Source organism: Festucalex cinctus, chromosome 7 (genome assembly GCF_051991245.1).
Source record: "Festucalex cinctus isolate MCC-2025b chromosome 7, RoL_Fcin_1.0, whole genome shotgun sequence".
NCBI classification, from domain to species: Eukaryota; Metazoa; Chordata; class Actinopteri; order Syngnathiformes; family Syngnathidae; genus Festucalex; species Festucalex cinctus.
In genome coordinates this window covers 8,922,308-8,939,771 of record NC_135417.1, presented here as the reverse complement: position 1 = coordinate 8,939,771, position 17,464 = coordinate 8,922,308, and the positions used below count along the sequence as shown (strand labels likewise).

The 17,464-nt window shown below is 42.2% G+C and overlaps 1 protein-coding gene across 1 annotated transcript in view; it reads right to left on the bottom strand.

The window, feature by feature from the left end:
• Positions 1 to 7,634: 7,634 nt before the first annotated feature.
• The window catches only part of erfl3 (Ets2 repressor factor like 3), a 46,445-nt gene continuing 36,615 nt past the window's right edge, over positions 7,635 to 17,464 (bottom strand). Inside the window, exons 3-5 of the mRNA XM_077527442.1 lie at positions 10,773 to 10,888; positions 9,517 to 10,634; positions 7,635 to 9,311 (exon numbers count right to left, since the gene is read on the bottom strand). Of these exons, the coding sequence (XP_077383568.1) occupies positions 8,664 to 9,311; positions 9,517 to 10,634; positions 10,773 to 10,888 (1,882 nt within the window). The 3' untranslated portion in view covers positions 7,635 to 8,663. The remainder of the gene's footprint in view (positions 9,312 to 9,516; positions 10,635 to 10,772; positions 10,889 to 17,464) is intronic.

Genomic DNA, 17,464 nt, shown 5'->3' with positions numbered 1-17,464 from the left:
CGAACATCCGTAATCTGGAATTTGCACGTTCACACGTGACAACTTCCTGCCAAAAGATGAGATGATGATGATGATGTCATCGCCAGAAACTGGTGCGATGACATTATGTACACTTTCACAAAACTCGGACGGTAGTGAATCGCTTTTAGCACAAGATGCTATTTTAGATTAAATTTTAAATTTTCAGTTGATAGCATTTCATTTCAGTTAGTTTTAGAGCAGGATTGTTGCTACGCATTTCGATATAGTCGTTCAAAAATGCTTCAATTTATTTTTTATTGTGGGAATGCTTCAGCATATTAATTCAGTCGTAATGTAATGTGACAAAGTTAAGCTACATTTTATGACCTTCCTTTCAAAATTAATAAATATGAAAATGGACATTTTCAGTCAAATTGTTTTATAGATGTAAGATGTAGGCTTCTTGAAGATTTTTTTTTTGTCTTCTTAACAAAAGTTTAGTTATTTTGTTAGTGATGTAAATAATCTTAGTGTGGAAGAGGCTTGACTGATCCCCGAACTCGCTAGCATAGCAACCCCGGCCGGATGCCCCCCTCCCTCCCTTTGCAAAAGCCCAACCCCCATTCGCACCCTCGCTGTCGGCGTTGAGCTTCGAAGTCCGCCCTCTCTTCTCCTTCCTAACCCGGGACGCTTCCTGTTGCCAATCTGGCCCGTCGGTGACTTGAAAAGCTTCTGGAGGCGTCCGGAGCGACTGCACCAAATCAGGAAGCGGGGAAGGGCGGCCCCGTGACGGACGGACGGACGGACGGACGGCGGTCGCTAGGTGACACTTCCTCCAGTCGGTTGAAGGCGGGCCTCCGGGGCGGGGCGGGGATGCCCCCCTCCCACTTAGTGAATGATACCAAAGTCTATGCCCCGCCCCCAGAGAATGCGGCATTCCCGCTTTCCGGACGTCCACCTGACGCCGCGTCACCTCTGCCGGACTCCCGCAGCTTCATTCCTGATCAAAAATATTTGATGCCATGGACTATTCCATTAGCACCGTTAGCGTAGCGAAGCACAAAAAAAAATAAAAATGACGTAACGTTAAAATGATGATTATTTATACTTTTCTACAGGCTAGCTTTGCAAGACCATCCATTTAGCTTTATGCTAAGCTAGTAGTTTCTTTCAATTTTGACTCCATAAAATGTTGGACTCCGCTTTTCAAAGGCTAATATAGCTTCTTAACGTGATTAAAAAAGTGTTTACGATAAAGAAAAGGAGTGAAACTGCTGGGAGACGGCGAGATTAGCTAACTAGCGTGCTACGTTTGTTTCATGGGTTTTTTTTTGTTTTGTTTTTCTCTCTCAATGTAGCTTTTGTCCAAAGCTTTTTCACAAGCCACGCATCCCCAAAACGAATCCCACCTTTCAAAGAATCAAACCAAAGAGCTCTGACTTTTCTTGATTTCGCTCCCCCCCCCAAAAAAGTGTCACCTAGCAACTCGCCACTCTTTTACAACCTCAGCTATCCAAAGGGAAAAAATACAAATAAATAACGATTCTAATGAAGATAATGATGATGAAATGTATATTTTTGAGTATTTGTCATCAGGAGGAAAATAATCTCAATTATGATGATCTTGACGATGATTATGAAGTTTCTTGGTATCTTTGTAGCTGTTCTGATCCTTTTTGAGTTCTTGTCCTTTTTTAACCAAAATACCCAATCCCGTCCCCCACCCAAAAAAAACCCTTTTGACCGCGATGTTATCTCCCAGCTGTGTGTGCACGAGTGAGGGGTTTTCCAGGGAGTGGTTATTTGCCAACTTCCTTGTTCTTGTAGCTTTAATTGCCCCTGTCGATATGTCGATTAATGTGTGCTACTGTTTGGATGGATGGATGATGACATCACACCTCCCACCCACACCCCACCCACATTTCCTATTGTGTCTTCCATCATGTGAGCCCAACCCCGACACTCCCCAAACCTTTGTGGTAACAACTTTTAGTGTGTTTATCTTGAAAAAAAGAAAAAGAAAAAGAAAAGTAACTCTGCTTGTTCATTGTACAGTGTTGTTCATTTGAAGTCATTTTTGTAACTGAACGTGTTTCATTCATCCAAATAAAAACAGGAGACAAAAACTGTACATACAGAGAGTGGCGTCGCAACATTCACCTGCAGGGGCCCCAAGCAAGAAGGGATTGGGGGCCATTTGTAGTATACGTAGTACGTCATTTTAAAAATTGCACATCTGCATCTTCAATAAAAAAAATTGTAAAAAAAAAATCACCATTAATTGTGCTTCACTCAAATGACTTCTTTTAGTTTGCTTAGCAAAAATACTTCTGAGTCAGAAAACAGTAAAATAAAATTACTAATCGCGTGGTGGTTTCTAAAAAAACAAAAAAAAACAAAAAAAAAAACTCCTTACTCTACATGGTCATTTAAAAAAAAAAACTTACTATACATCGTTGTCTTAAAAAAACAAAACAAAAAAAAACACCTTACTATACATGGTCGTTTAAAAAAAGAAAAGAAAAAAAAGCCTTACTCTTCATGTTTTTTTTTGTTTTTGTTTTTTGTTTTTTTGTTTTTTTTAACCCGCCTTACTATACAGTAAGGCATTTTTTTTAAACAACCATGTAGAGTAAGGCATTATTTTTTTTAATGACCATGTATAGTAAAACGTTGCTTTTTTTTTTTTTTTTTTTTGACCCGCCTTACTATACATGGTCATTAAAAAACTTGCTATGCATGGTTGTTTAAAAAATATATATAGCCATACTAGTCATGTTCTTTATTTATTTATTTATTATTATTATTATTTTTAAACCCGCCTTACTATACATGATCATTAAAAAGAAAGGGGGGAAAAAACTCTTCCTATTCATGGTTGTTTAAAAAAACAAAAACAAAAAAACTTACTATACATGGTCGTTTAAAAAAAAAAAAAGCAAACTTACTATACATGGTTGTTTAAAAAAATATATATATATATATAGCCTGACTAGTCTTTTTTTTTTTTTTAACCGGGAAAAAAAGCCTTACTATACATGGTTGTTAAAAAAAAAAAAAAAAAAAAAAAAAAGCCTTACTATACATGGTCGTTTAAAAAAAAAATAAAAAAAAAATAAAAAAAAGCCTTACTATACATGGTCGTTTAAAAAAAAAATAAAAAAAAAATAAAAAAAAGCCTTACTATACATGGTTGTTTAAAAAAATATATATATATATATATATATATATATATATATAGCCTTACTAGTCTTCTTTTTTTTTTATTTTCTTTTTTTTGTTTTTTTTTAACCGGGAAAAAAAGCCTTACTATACATGCTCGTTTAAAAAAAAAAAAAAATTACTATACATGGTTGTTTTAAAAAAAATATATATATATATATATATATATATATATATATATATATATATTACTAGTCATGTTTTGTTTTTGTTTTTTAACCGGGAAAAAAAGCCTTACTATACATGGACGTTTAAAAAAAAAAAGCAAACTTACTATACATGGTTGTTAAAAAAAAAAAAAAAAGCCTTCCTATACATGGTCGTTCAAAAAAAAAAAAAGCAAACTTACTATACATGGTTGTTTAAAAAAATATATATATATATAGCCTTACTAGTCTTTTTTTATTTATTTATTTATTTTTAACCGTGAAAAAAAGCCTTACAATACATGGTTGTTAAAAAAAAAATATATATATATAGCCTTACTAGTCTTCTTTTTTTTTTTTTTTTTTAACCCGGGAAAAAAGCCTTCCTATACATGTTTGTTAAAAAATAATAATAATAATAAAAAATAAAATTAAAAAAAATTGCTATACATGGTTGTTTAAAAAAAAAATATATAGCCTTACTAGTCTTTTTTTTTTTTTTTTTAAACCCGCCTTACTATACATGGTCATTAAGAAGAAAGGGGGAAAAAAAGCCTTACTATACATGGTTTAAAAAAAGAAAAGGACCATGTAACATTTTTTTTAATGACCATGTATAGTAAGGCATTTTTCTTTTTAAACGACCATGTATAGTAAGGCATTAAAAAAGAAAGAAAAAAAAGACCATGTATAGTAAGGCATTTTTGAAACGTCCATATATAGTAAGGCATTTAAAAAAAAAAAAAAAAAAAAAAAAAAAAACCTGGCTCAGGGAATTTTGAGACGGTCAATTGTCATTGCTGCCCTGCTAATGTGAAGGATATACGGTTTGTGTCAAATCTGTTGGCCCTCTGGGGGCCCCTGCTGGCTAAGGGGCCCCAAGCAATCGCCTGTCTTGCCTATTGGCAAACTACGCTCCTGCATACAGATAACCTTACCTCGCTGCTGCTGTCCGACTCTTTCCTGCTTCAGACTGTACCACAAGTTGGAGGGACACAATTGTACCACCAGAGGGCACCACAAGACTGCATATTGACAAAAAGACAACCCTAAACCGTGGGAGAAATTGGACTACGTATATACTTGTACTATATTACAAACATTTAAGGCTGTCCATATTCTAGCGCACTGCGCTTTTCACTAGACGTGTGTTCTAATAAGACATCAGTATACAAAAGTTGCAATCTTCAAGGATATAACGTTTAAAAAATAAACACAAACACGCGCAAATAAAATGTTAAGATATCCTATTTGGATTGTTTTACAAGACCAACAATTAATTTATATTGTTGAGGGTGGGGTTTTTTAAGTTGTATGTCAAAATATTGGCTTTTTTTTTTTTTTTAAGAAAATGAAAAAGTATTTTAAAAATTATAAATATTTTAACTGGAAAATTCACAGTAACAGTTTTTGCTCAAGACCCATTTTTGCTCTTTATTAATGGACAGATTGGTCATGAGGTAAAAAAAAAAAAAAAAAAAAAAAAGTACTAAAATAGTTTCCCTTAAAAAAAATATATTCTAATAAGTATACAAATGAGAATACTTTACTTTTTATTTACTTTATTCTAATTAATATTTTAATCATTAAATTTAAATATATTTTAAACTTATATTTTCAACTTTAATTTAATAATAATAATTTAATAATTAAAAAAAATTGTAAAGTACCATAAGTAACTTTACAATAATAATAAAAAAAAAAATCTAGTTATTAACAACACCTCAGATAGTGAATTAATGACAAGTGCATTTTTAACAATATTGCATAAATTGGACAAATGTTTGGGTACTCTCATATTCTCAATAAAGTAGAGTCAAGTAGACAATTGAGTTTTCACTGAACGTTCAAGTCTAGCAAATGTGAAAGTGTGAATTTCCTTGTTGACAAACAAGCAGTTCATTAAAACGCAGACAGTCTGACAGTCTGGCAAATTTAATAGCACTCGAGGAGGCATTTGCATACGAGAGAGACACAAACAAACAAACACGGGTGCTTTTGTTTTGGCTTTTAACTGGTTTTAATTAACCCTGATTACAGCTTAATTACAACTTTTTTGGAGGGAAGGGAGGCGGGATAAAAAAAACAAACTAAAAAACAAAACAAAAAACAAAAACAAAAAAAACAACCAACCCACGAGGTGGGGGAAAAAAGGTGGAGATGATGATGATGATGTTACGTCACGGGATTAATTTATCGCAGCTCATCTCATCTCCGTGTCAGGAGTGTTACGTAACAAGCTCGTAACATTTACACAAACAATAGTACACACAAATCCCCCCCCCCCCCCCCCCTCAAAAAAAATGATGCAACCTCCCCCAAGGTAAAAACTACAAGATAAAAATGACTTTACAGGACGGGAGGGAAGAAAAAAACAAACAAAACAAGATAAACTGGGTAAGAATGAACTGAGTTAAATCTCCAAACAGTAAAAGAGGCTTGGCGGGGATCACATGTACATGACAGAAAAAGCTTTGAAATAATAAGTTGAGGGATCTTTAAGAACGATATTAACATCAGAAAAATAAAGTTTTATCCTCTTGATTGAGAATCTTTGTGCTGTTTTTTTTTTTTCTTTTGTTTTTTTCAAGCCAGGGAAAGATGCTTTGGGTTAGGAAAAATCAGCAGTAAGGCAGCGGTTAGTTACAAGTACCTGTGTGTGTGCGTGCGCTGTATGTATGTGTGAGTGACATGCTCTCATCCAGACAAAAGAGTGATCTGGAATTGAATGACAAAAACCGCCTGAAGGTTTTATGGATCCGTCTGATCCTGCCACACCAATAAGCGCCGACAGTGTGCACATAGAATGAGGAAAGAGGTCATTTGAGGACACGCGTCAGACGTTTCCTTCCAGTAATCATTAACATCCTCAACTCGTTACGCTTTCGCCCTGAGCTGCATCTCACACGCACACACGGGAAGTCGAGAGAGGAAAGGTGACAACTGAAAAGTGGACCCACCTCAGGTGTGATTAACTGTAATTAAAATCAATTGTTTGGCTAATCATCCTAATCCAACAGCGGATGATTTACTTCTCACGGGGATGAGACGGGAGAGGCGACGGCGTGAATAGAAAGCGATTGTAAATAGCAACAGCCAGATTAAGGCTTTCACTGACGATCCTAATCCGACATGAAATGAGTTTGCGCTCACACATACGCACGTAGAGAGCTCAGAATTGTTCATTCGGCAGTCTTACAGATTCAATATATCATCATCACTGCGCACTCTCTTTTTTTGTGTGCGTGCATGTGAATTTTACTCATTAGTTCACCTGACACCTAATAAAAATCCCATTACCCTTCACCTTAAACCCGAGTCGTGAAGCTCAGAAGGTCAGGAGACCAGAGGAAAGATCAAAGGAAAGAAAGATGAATCAAAGTGAAATCCGGCACCAACTAAGCACCACCTGCCACCCCACATGACTAAAAAAAAAACCCTGAATCTTACACCAAGGCCAGAAACGTCTAAATTCCAACAGATTAGGGAGATCTCAAGAGACCAGAGGAAAAACTAAAGAAAGGAAGGAAGGATAGATGAAGGAGAGTGAGATCCACAGACACCAGCCTCCACTGATTCAACGAGCAGTGGGAGGCAGAAGCAAATTCTGTTTGAATGATTTTAAAATTGTAACCCTAATGCAACTGATTCTCTTGCTCTTTTCCACATACTTTCTCTCACATTTTCTCTCTGACACATAAACATATCACTCACTCTGTCCCACACACTCTCGGTCCCTCTCATTCATACAAACACTCACTCTTTCAAGTTTGATTCCATGTGGCTGTGAAGGGATGATCTGAATGTGACATTTTTACAATTTTGGGTAAAACATAAGCGAAAGTGTGAAAAACTGTGAGAGCATGTCAAAGTGTGTGTGTGTTGTTGCTGGTTGAGTTGATCACTCGCGCGTTCGTGTGTTGATTGTTAGAAGAGCTCAGGCTGGTGAAGTGTGTCGAGCAAAAGTTCTTGGTCGTCAACGTTAGGTTGGGGGGTGTAAAGGTTTTTTTTTCTGAGAGAGCAAAGTGTCGGCAGAAAACAGAAGGTCAGGCGGGCAGGATACAAACAAGCGCTGAGAGGATGCATGTTCGTTTTTTTTTTTCTTTCCAAACGGCAAGCGGCTTCCCTGAGTGGAGGCGCCGGGTCGAAGAGTCACACGTCAGCACCCGACACCCTCCAGTCCCGAAAGAGCCCCTTTTGCCCCTCCCGCCAAGTGGTGTGGTGTATGTGTGAGAGAGGCTAGTAAATGCAGGCACTTGTCATCGTCGCCTATTTACAATGTGGTCGCCAGCGCCGTTTTTTGGGGGGGGGGGGGGGGGGGGGGTCTTGGGGGGTGGCGAAGGGAAAACAAACCCCTGAGGAAAATGTGACGAGAGGCAGGAGCTGCACTTTGGAGCTTGACTGGCCTTGGGAGAGGTAACCATCCCCGAGTCTCTCGGGTTGCAGTCCACCGATGACCCGTTTCCAACCAGCGGTATCGTTCAATTGGTCTCGGTACGGTACGAGTTTTTCTTGCTTTAGCACCTTGTCGGCCATTTTCTACAGCACGCCCTCGACTGATTTTGGGTGAGAGGTGACGTTCACCAAGACTGCATTCACACTCTTGAGTCGTCGGTGAACCGAGAAGCATGATTTGAGAGGATTCGAACCCAGAACCTCTCTACTGTGAGGCAGATGTGCTAAGCACTAGTTCACTATTCCAAAAAACTAACAATCAACTTTACAGCAGTCAACTGTTGGCATAACAAAAGTAAAAAGGGTTTTTATAGTTTGTAATTCATGTCGTTATCACGAGGCGTGACGTTGAGATGCTTCTCTGTAAACATTCTTGAAGCGTTTTGTATGAATAGCCGTTCTTTTGAGGGATAAATGTGCCGCGAGTAGCGCGCTAATTAGCATTAGAAAATTAGACTTGCTCATCAATAAAATGAAGCAGAAATCATTGTCAATCAAATCATTTTGAATCAGAATCGATTCTGATTCGAAGCGCAGACCCAAAAATCAGACTGGAATCGTGAGACAGTCCCACCCCTAGTTATCACCATCCCGCCTATCAGGGTTTGTTGACCGTATCGTGGCGTGCTGAACCGAACCAAACCAAAACCGCTAGATGGAAACGAGACTTTACAGGCAGTGTTCCCACCCTGGCGGAAACCAAGTCACTCTTCCCAAAATTATGCGTCCCAGAAGAATCCTGATGGCGAAGTTGTCGGTCTCGGGGGGGGATGTCAAGAGTAAGGCGGTGTTTGAGGTGACGGTTGAAGTGGGCCGGGCGGAGAACCTTTGGGACTTACAGAGGAACCATTTACTCACGTCCGGCGGCGTCTGATCCAATCAGCAGTCTTTGTTCTCCAGGGACAGCTGCGCCGCGGCACGATGCAGCTCGGCGCTGGCCCGCCGATGCGCGGGCAAGGGTGGGCCGACGGTGCTCTGGTAAGCCGACAGAGGTGGGCCATCCCCTTCGCCGGGCCCGTCCTCATCCGTCTCCATTCGGCCGTTGCGCTGAGCGTCCCTCCGCTCCTGAGGCCGGACTTTCTTGTCGTCGGACTCCTCGTGCGAGGCCTCCATGCGCTGGTCTTCGCTCCAGCGCCTCTTGAATCGCAGCTTGAGGGGGATGCACTTGGTCTGGGGGGGCGGATGCGGCGGCGGGCTGGCGTCCGCCGCCTCGCCGGGTTCCGTCTTGAGGGCGGGAGGCCCGCGCTGCGAGTTGGAGTGGCCGTGCTGCGGGGCCAAGAAGGGCATGAGGCCGGGCGGAGGAGGGGCGGGGGCTTTGAACACGTCCTCGTCCAGGTCCTCGTCGGGGAGGGGCGGGTGGGCGGCCGAGCCGTTGGAGATGAGGTGGTGGCGGTGGTGGTGGTTTGCGGCTCCGGAGAGGCGATGCGCAAAAAGCTCAAAGTCTTCATCTCGCTCGTCGGGGTCTTCATCACTGATGTCAGTCACCTCCACCTCCTCCTCCGACTCGATGTCGGAGATGGGCTCCACCTGAATCAAATGACGGTTCACAAACCGGAAGCTAAACATGCAAGATTTGTAAACACATCACACATACATTATACTTTATATTATATATATTTATATTAAGATTTGGAAGGAGGAATGTTTACAGCAGGACTCATTCCCTGTCCCCCATTTTTACGGTGTCAAAACATTAATTAAACAATAAACAAACAAATTGGCGGCCTCTTACCTTGATTTTGGGAAGGCCTGCACTGTTGAGGGACTGCGTTGAGGACGAGGCCGAGATGAGACCCGAGCCACTGGCCGAGCTCAGGTCGCTTCCGAAGGACAGCGAGGAGCCCAGGCCGGACGTGGACGACATGGATCCAGAACCCGAGCCGGAGGACAGCGAGCTCTGCCGGGCTTTGCTCTGCTTGCGGCCCAGCGGCGGCGGCTGCAGCTTGAACTTGAAGGGGGACATGTGTGGCGGCTCCTCGCTCAGGTGCAGCGTGTGGTGCATCGGGTGGGAATGCGGGTGGGGGTGGGCCGAGTGCGGGTGGTGGTGATGGTGGTGGTGGGCTGAGTGGGAGAGTGGCGCGTGATGGTGCCGCTCGCCTCCCCGTTCTCTCTCGGCTCGCTCGGCCGCTCCTCGGTCGCCACCGGGGCCCGCCTTATCGGCGGCGGGTCGGTGAGGCTGCGGGATGATGATGTTGGGGTACTGCAGGAAAGCCCGGGGGCTGAGCCCGTAGTTGTACACCGACTGGGTGTGGGCCTGCAGGTAGCGCTTCATGTCCTCTGGGTTGAAGGAGAAGTGGGAGCCCAGCATTGGCGAGAGAGTGGGCGAGGGCGTGTAAGGGAGGTGGGATGCGGGAGTCATGCTGAGAGCCGGGGACAGGGGCGGGGCCAGGAGGCCAGCTCCTCCCGGCCCAGGCAGGGGGGAAACAGGGAAGGGGGACAAAGGCTCCGGGTGGATGCGGTGCCCAGCGGGGCCTCGTGAGCCCGGGTGAGCGCCCGGGTTGCCGGCTCCTCCGTAGAGACGGAAGAGAGACTCGTGAGACAAGCGGGGGTGGATGATGCCACGGTAGCCTCCGCCACCGCCAGGCCCTCCTCCGCCACCCACGCTCCTCTCCACCCTGTCTTCACCGCCAGCGGTACCGCCGTCCTCGATCTCCGAATTGACGGAGGTGCCGTCGCTGCAGTCGCTCACGGAGCCGCGGGCCACCCGGCGGGCCACAGAGCCGTACAGGCCTCCGGGGCTGCGCAGGTCCTCGTTCGGGGAAAGCACATCGGAGGGGGTGGACGGAGGGAACCGGAAGTGGGTCCCAGCGCCAGACGGGACGGGCGGGGCGCTCTGAGGGACGCCGTTTCCTGGGGACCACAGAGACGAGGATACTGAGAAACAACAAAGCTTTGGCGTCTAATCCTACATAATCACACCATCATATTGTGGGATTAGGAGGCACATAAACAAGCATGCAGACGCAGCGCTGGGCTCTCTAGGCTTACCGGTGGAGCTCATGTCAATGAACGGGTAGTTGACCAGCACCAGCTTGTTGAAGTTGAATTTGTAGGTGAAGCGCTTGCCTTTGGTCTTGTGGAGGATTCGCTTGTTGTAGTAGTATCTGATGACCAACGGCAAGATTAGGCGAACATATGACACAATCGTACAATCACGATATGTTCTACATGGGTGGTTAAACGATATTGTTTTCTTTCATATTTCTTTTAAAAAGAGGCAGCCCAGTGTGCTGGTGTTTAGCAATTCAGCCACAGTCCTTTGGTTCTGAGTTTGGATCATTGCTCTGGTGTGGAGTTTGTTTGTTTGTTTAATTCTCTGAAGACTTCAAATGAAAACCAAACCTCCACAAGAAAAAAAATTGATGCTGACTTCATGCTGTTTTTTTCTTGTTTTGTTTTAGCCAGCAATTTAGAGTGAGCCAATTTTCTTCAATTTTCTATTTCTCCATGTATATCTGTACTGTATGTCTTAAATTGTACTGCCCCCGGGTGGCCAAGGCGCACACAACAGAAGGAGCAGCACAATGCCCACTGAACTGAAACAAAAGAAATATGATTAATTCTTCAGATTCTATTCAATTTTCATTACTCTAAGTTTTATAATAAATAGTATTTGTCTTAATTAATTTTTAAAAATTATTTTATATTGGGAGGATGGACTGGATTGCCATCATTTTCGATGGGGAAAGATGATTCGAGATACAACTGTTTTAAATGGCGAGAAGGACGTGCAAAGTATTAAACTTTTCTGGAATGTACATAAAGCACGTTTTCCATTTCTATATTCAAAATAAAAAAAAAATACATTAAATGAAACCATGTTTTTTGTCGAGCATGTAGCTGTGACTTGTTTACATTTCCTTTCGCTGCACTGTGATACATCTCTGCCCTCCTATTGCTGAAGTTATCGTTGAAAGGCAACCTTTGTCTTTCAAGTGACTGGCGTTACTCACAGTTGCACACCACACAATCAAACGCACGCTTTAATAACCGTGCCGACTGTATTTGCTCTGCTAAAGACGCATATTACGGAGTGTTGCGTGACAGAGCGAGCCACAAAAGAGAGAGGGAGCTTTGACGACAGGATGAAAAGACAACAGGTAGATGAGAAGCAGTGGATGGACTGAGCTGGAGAATGTTTAACGTGTGCGTGCGTTTTCCATGTTGCAAGGTGAGATTGTGCGATGTCTCACACCAGCAGCAAACATCCCGCTTTTCATGTTAAGACATGGAATCATCTCTTTATGTAATATCGAAGCAAAGCCACTAATAATTTGGCCCATCTTTATTTGTTTATATAACCTCCATTCTCTGTTGTCCCCCCTCCCACTCCCGCTCTCACTCCATGAGTTTTTTTTCCTCTCCCGTAGCTACTGCCAACAGTACAAGGCTGCATTTTTATTAACCTTTGTCCAGCTACATCTCTTTATGTAACAGCACTCTTGCTTTCTTCCTGGGATACACATCCGCTTTTACATAACCTCTCGAGCCGAGTCAAAGAGGAAGCAAAGACGACCAAAAGTACCACTTAGGACCTCCATGCGGCGCCTCGCTCCACACATCTGTACACTTTGCAGCGCAACATGTGTCGAGTGTGCTTTTCCAGATCAACATGTGTCCCTCAGCTGGCAGCAGTTAAGTCCAGCGTGCGAGCGACCACAGTGCCTGCAGGCTACGCAGGTGAGCTAATTGAAGCCCATTGTCGGTCATTACACTGAATGACGGTTGTGCGTCTGGAGCAGGGCAACTTCTTCATATTAGGCTTTTGTATATATACATAACCTGCATATTGGACGACTTGATGCAAGTTCAGGGTTTCGTTTACAAGGGACAGATGGAATTTTTAGCCACTGTTGTTTAGGGAATTGATGGCACGAGGGGAAAAGGCTATTTTCTAATAGCTTCTTCCAAATGCTAGTTTTAGTGTCAGGTTTCTGGTGTTTCTTAATTGAAACTGACTTTAACGACTGTAAGTTTTTAACTTTTTATGGAAAGGATATTTGTGTGGTCAGGAGGGTCAGCGTGAGTGTAGATTTTGATGTGGCCAGTGATGTATCCTACCAGCTTAAATCGATGATAGCGTACGAAACTAGCATTTTCTTTACTGCGTAAAATTAGTGATTGAACATGTTCAATGATGTTGGTGCATGACAGCAGCGTATGGTAACGGGAAAAAAAAAGTGACAATATAGTGTGGGTGCGAATGATGAGCTACGATTTAGCAGAGGAACACAATCCAAAAGGCAACCTTGGTTGAGTCTGAGCGAGACGACAACTTAATTCAAGCTGTGGCGCCTGAGGCTGCGTGGAGAGCACATGGTCCAACACTCTCTTCCTGTGCCCTCCTCCCCTCCCTCCCCCTCCTCCTGCGCCCGCCATCATGCGGGCAGACGCTCTTTGAAGAGCATTTGAACTCGCTTCAAAAGAGAAGAAAGAGATTCTTGGAGTGCCTGCGTTTAGCCGCCCGCCACTCACTCACGCGCCCGAAATCATCGTGATGGATCCACAGGTGCCCCGACGGCAGCCTCCCACTCCCCTCCCCTGACTGAAAGAAATCATCCAAGAAATGAGTCTTGATCACGATCTGCGTTTAACCAAACGTGCAGATTGAACAATCAATGCGAGTCGAGCCTTCGGGGAAAACAGCGGAGAAGTGTTCCATCAAGTTGCGAGCGATTCCGCTTCGTGGATTAAAGGCTGTGATTACACGCAGAGGCTGAGGTCCAAAACATTTGCATCGATACGGGAACAATCGCAGTGCATGTGTATAGACTAGGACTGGGTAAACTCGGTCCTGGAGGGCCGGAGTCCTGCAGGTTTTAGTTGTTTCCCTTCTCCAACACAGCTGATATGTGATCACCGAATCAGCAAGCTCTGCATAAGCCTGAGAACGATCCTGTTGATTGAAATCAGCTTGTGTTGGAAGAGGGAAACCTCCAAAACCGGCAGGACTCCAGACCTCGAGGACCGAGTTTGCCCGCCCCTGGTATACACAAACAACCAGTAAAACTGTTAAAGGTCCATATGAACAGACTGACTGTACAACTTTGGCCAGGTTAGACAACTCAATTTTTTTTGTTTTTTTGAGTGGGATTGTCTCCTACATGATAGTTTAAAAACATTTTGTTTGCATTTTAATTTTTTTTTTTTAGGTACTGTGGCTTCCAACCACATTCCAAAAACATGCACGTGTGGTTTACTAAAGATTCTGTACCCAGCATCTGACCCAAAGTCACCTGGAATAGGCTCCAACTTTCCTGAAAATTAATTGTTCATTAAATTAATTTTTACACGTAACAAAACTGTCAGTAAAAATGACTCCGTAATGACTCATTGACTTGCAAGCGTTCATTTGCTAAAATTAGGGCTGGGTTTGGAAAAAAAAAAAAAAAAAAAAAAACGAACACCGGTATTGAATCGACTTTCCTTTCAGCCTAAAATCGATTCATAAAATGAATGTTTTTCCCATAAATTGGTAAGAAAATACAATTTTAAAGGCCAGTTGTTTTGTATTTTACTGTTTTCTTGACATATACTGCATGAATTTAAAAGTGTTTTCTTATATTTATGAAAGGCATGACTTACTGTACCTAAAGACAATTCAGAATGTTTTTTAACCAGTCACTTCCTCCACAAAATTTTATTTGGAATTTAATGTTTGTGGAGTTGTTATCATGTCCTTGATATTTAACAAGACTTGATGTTCCATAATTAATCAATATCAGATTGAAGTGATGTGATTCAAATCAAATCGAATTGAACTGAACTCTTGTGATACCTAGACCTATTTAAAACTGGTTCGACTTGTGGTTAGGGGTGATTGCTCTGTATTTTTTATTTTTGTTTTTTTGAATACATGCAGATGTAGCCTAAACCTGCCCCACCTATTGTACTCCAGAAGGTTCTCTTTTAGAACAACACTTTTCTCCCAACACACGACACACGCATGAGCTCACCATAGTGTCGCCCCACAAACAAACACACAAAAAAGCATTGTGGAAGCGACCCAGTGGCGAGTGCGTGCACAGGCTGTGCCTTTGCCCATTGTTGCGCTGTAAATAGGCGCTGACTGTGACAGGAAGTCGGGATTACAATACTCCCTATGAGGCCCGTTTATTTTCTGCTCCTTTCGTCACCACGCGCACACACACACAACTCAGGTGTGTGTGCAAGACAAACACGTGAGCTTTTCGCCTGTGAGTCATCAATGATGAGTGTTTACCAACTCGCTAAAGAACTGAAATGTGTGGTGATGTGGGCTTTGTGCGGGGTGTCAAGGTGTCACATGTTCTGTGTCTGTGTGTAGGTAGTAGGAGGACGTGGCGTGGGCTGTCTTAGTGAGGGTCCGATTATGGTGATCACATGGCCTGCAAAGGCTAATATGTACTCTGGCGTGTGCAGCATAAAAAATAAAAGTCTCATTCAGTCAGGACAATGCAACACACACATACATTGCATACACAAACACACAATGGGAAGCTCACGCGCGCATGTCGAACACAAGGCAATACAGCGCAGGCGTGAACTTTCCTGCCACGGGGGCCTTTTGACCTGCAAGCTGGCTGGATGAGTAACACCGAGTGCGTTTCCTGCAGCCTGTTGTGTGGATGTGGTCACTGGGGTGACGTGGACGCGTGCATCCGTTGCGGCGTACGCAAGTGCTACAATTCAAATAACAGTTTTGGAGAAAAATGTGCCTAGACAAAAGTCAAACACTATTTGGGGGGGGAAAAAACAAACCATCCTCGTGCCTGAAGGGTTCACTTTTTTTTTTTTTTTTTCTTTTTTTTTGGCAGTTTCTGACGTTTAAAATGTGTCTCCATTGACATCCATTACTTACACTAACAACATGGCTGCAAGTAGGAGGAACTCAATCACAAAAGCAGAGTGACTAATGCCAACGTAAAAGATTAGGTTGCGTTTGTTTGTTTGTTTCTTTTAGAGAAGAGGATAGTAGCTTTTATTGATATTGTTTTGAACATTTGCATTTATTAGGGATTGTGTTTAGTTTACATACAGGTTTTGACTAATGGGACATTTTTCCAAGAGGAAGCAATTTTCTTATTATTCGTGAAGGAAGAAAATATTTCATATAGACAGTGCATATATTCCTGTGGAACCTGATACAAGGTTTTTTGTTTTTGTTTTTTTTTTTTTGGAGGGGGGCTGTTTCAAACCTTTTTTGGTACCAGGAAATATAACAATCCCCCCCAAAAAAGTTGTTTTGAATTACATAGATCATATCATATATCATATATCATATATACAGTATATCTTTCTATGAGGCATCCATTTGCCAGTAGTGACGGACCACCGCTGCTCAATTCCATTTGGAAATGAAGCTCACACCAAACATGCATGTAAGTCCTGGTACAATGGCACACTTGTGTATGTGAATGTGCACACGTGTTGGCTTGTTAATCTTTTCCAGCTGTGTGCGGCAGCCCCCTCTGACCTCTGACCACCGTGTAGGGAACCCAATGCGCGATTGCTGACCGTTAGATGGGAGGGCTGACGTGCCTTTGAGAGAGGGGGCTGGGTGCTCATTAAGTCGTCCTCCGCACTATAGGGCTGGGCAATAAATCATATTTATTCAATAAATTGGTCATTTTAAAAACGGACTATCTGAAAATTAGCTAAACCCTGAAATCGAAGTGCATATAAATAAATACAGTCGTTCTGGATGATTAAAAGCTGTTGTTCTTAATTTTGTTATATCCAAATGATATTGTGAGTTGTAATTTTGCACAAGTGGCAGAATGCTGGATGGGTGGTTTACAAGATATGTTCACATTATTGTGTTGTGGCATTTTAAGCAAGTTATGCATATAAGTGTGGTTTTTTTTTTTATACAAATACTGTAGTTTTGACTTTACTACTGCATTAGCATTGCTGATAGACTAGGGAACATTCCAATTTGTGTACAGACTTGGGTTACATCACTGTAAATCAAGGACCCCCTATTCAGGGCTGATATCAATACTAATTCTGATACAGGTTCCTAAAAGATACCTTTTTAAATACCGATGTTTTCAACAGAAACTCAAACATTGCTGGACAAATCTTGAGTATTATATTTCAGCTTTAGTATTTTTTCACTCCACCCAATTGCCTTACATAAAAAAAGTAAACAACAAATCATTTCCAGTACAAAATAACAGTTATAAAAAAATAAAATCACCACATAAGCTTTCTAAGGACACAGACAAACCTGCTCCTGGTTGATGGTGTATTCTGTATTGTATATATAGCAGCAATTTGATATGTGCAAAATCCAAATAACATGTTTAGATTTGTTCCTAAAATTATCTTTGAAATCTTATGAGGTAGTTTGGGTTTTTAGCAAAGTTATTTTAATAGCATAGAGTGGGTGATAGACAAGTTGTGTAAAAAAAAAAATAAAAATTCTGTTAGGCCAGCGCCAGCAGACCTGAACACCACTAGTTACAGCAAACTCCTACAATCTGTTCTACACAACTGACATCATTTCTAATCACACAGTATGATTATGGCCGTCCTTAATTGAAATTCAAGACTATGAAATGACAGTCTAACCTTGCAACAATCACACAGTGTGATTGTAATCCTCTCAACGGGAGTGGAAATGTCACAGCGGCCGTGTGAGCGGGAGATCAAGATGACGTACGGACTGGGCCTGTGTCCTCTCGATGGAAAGTCAC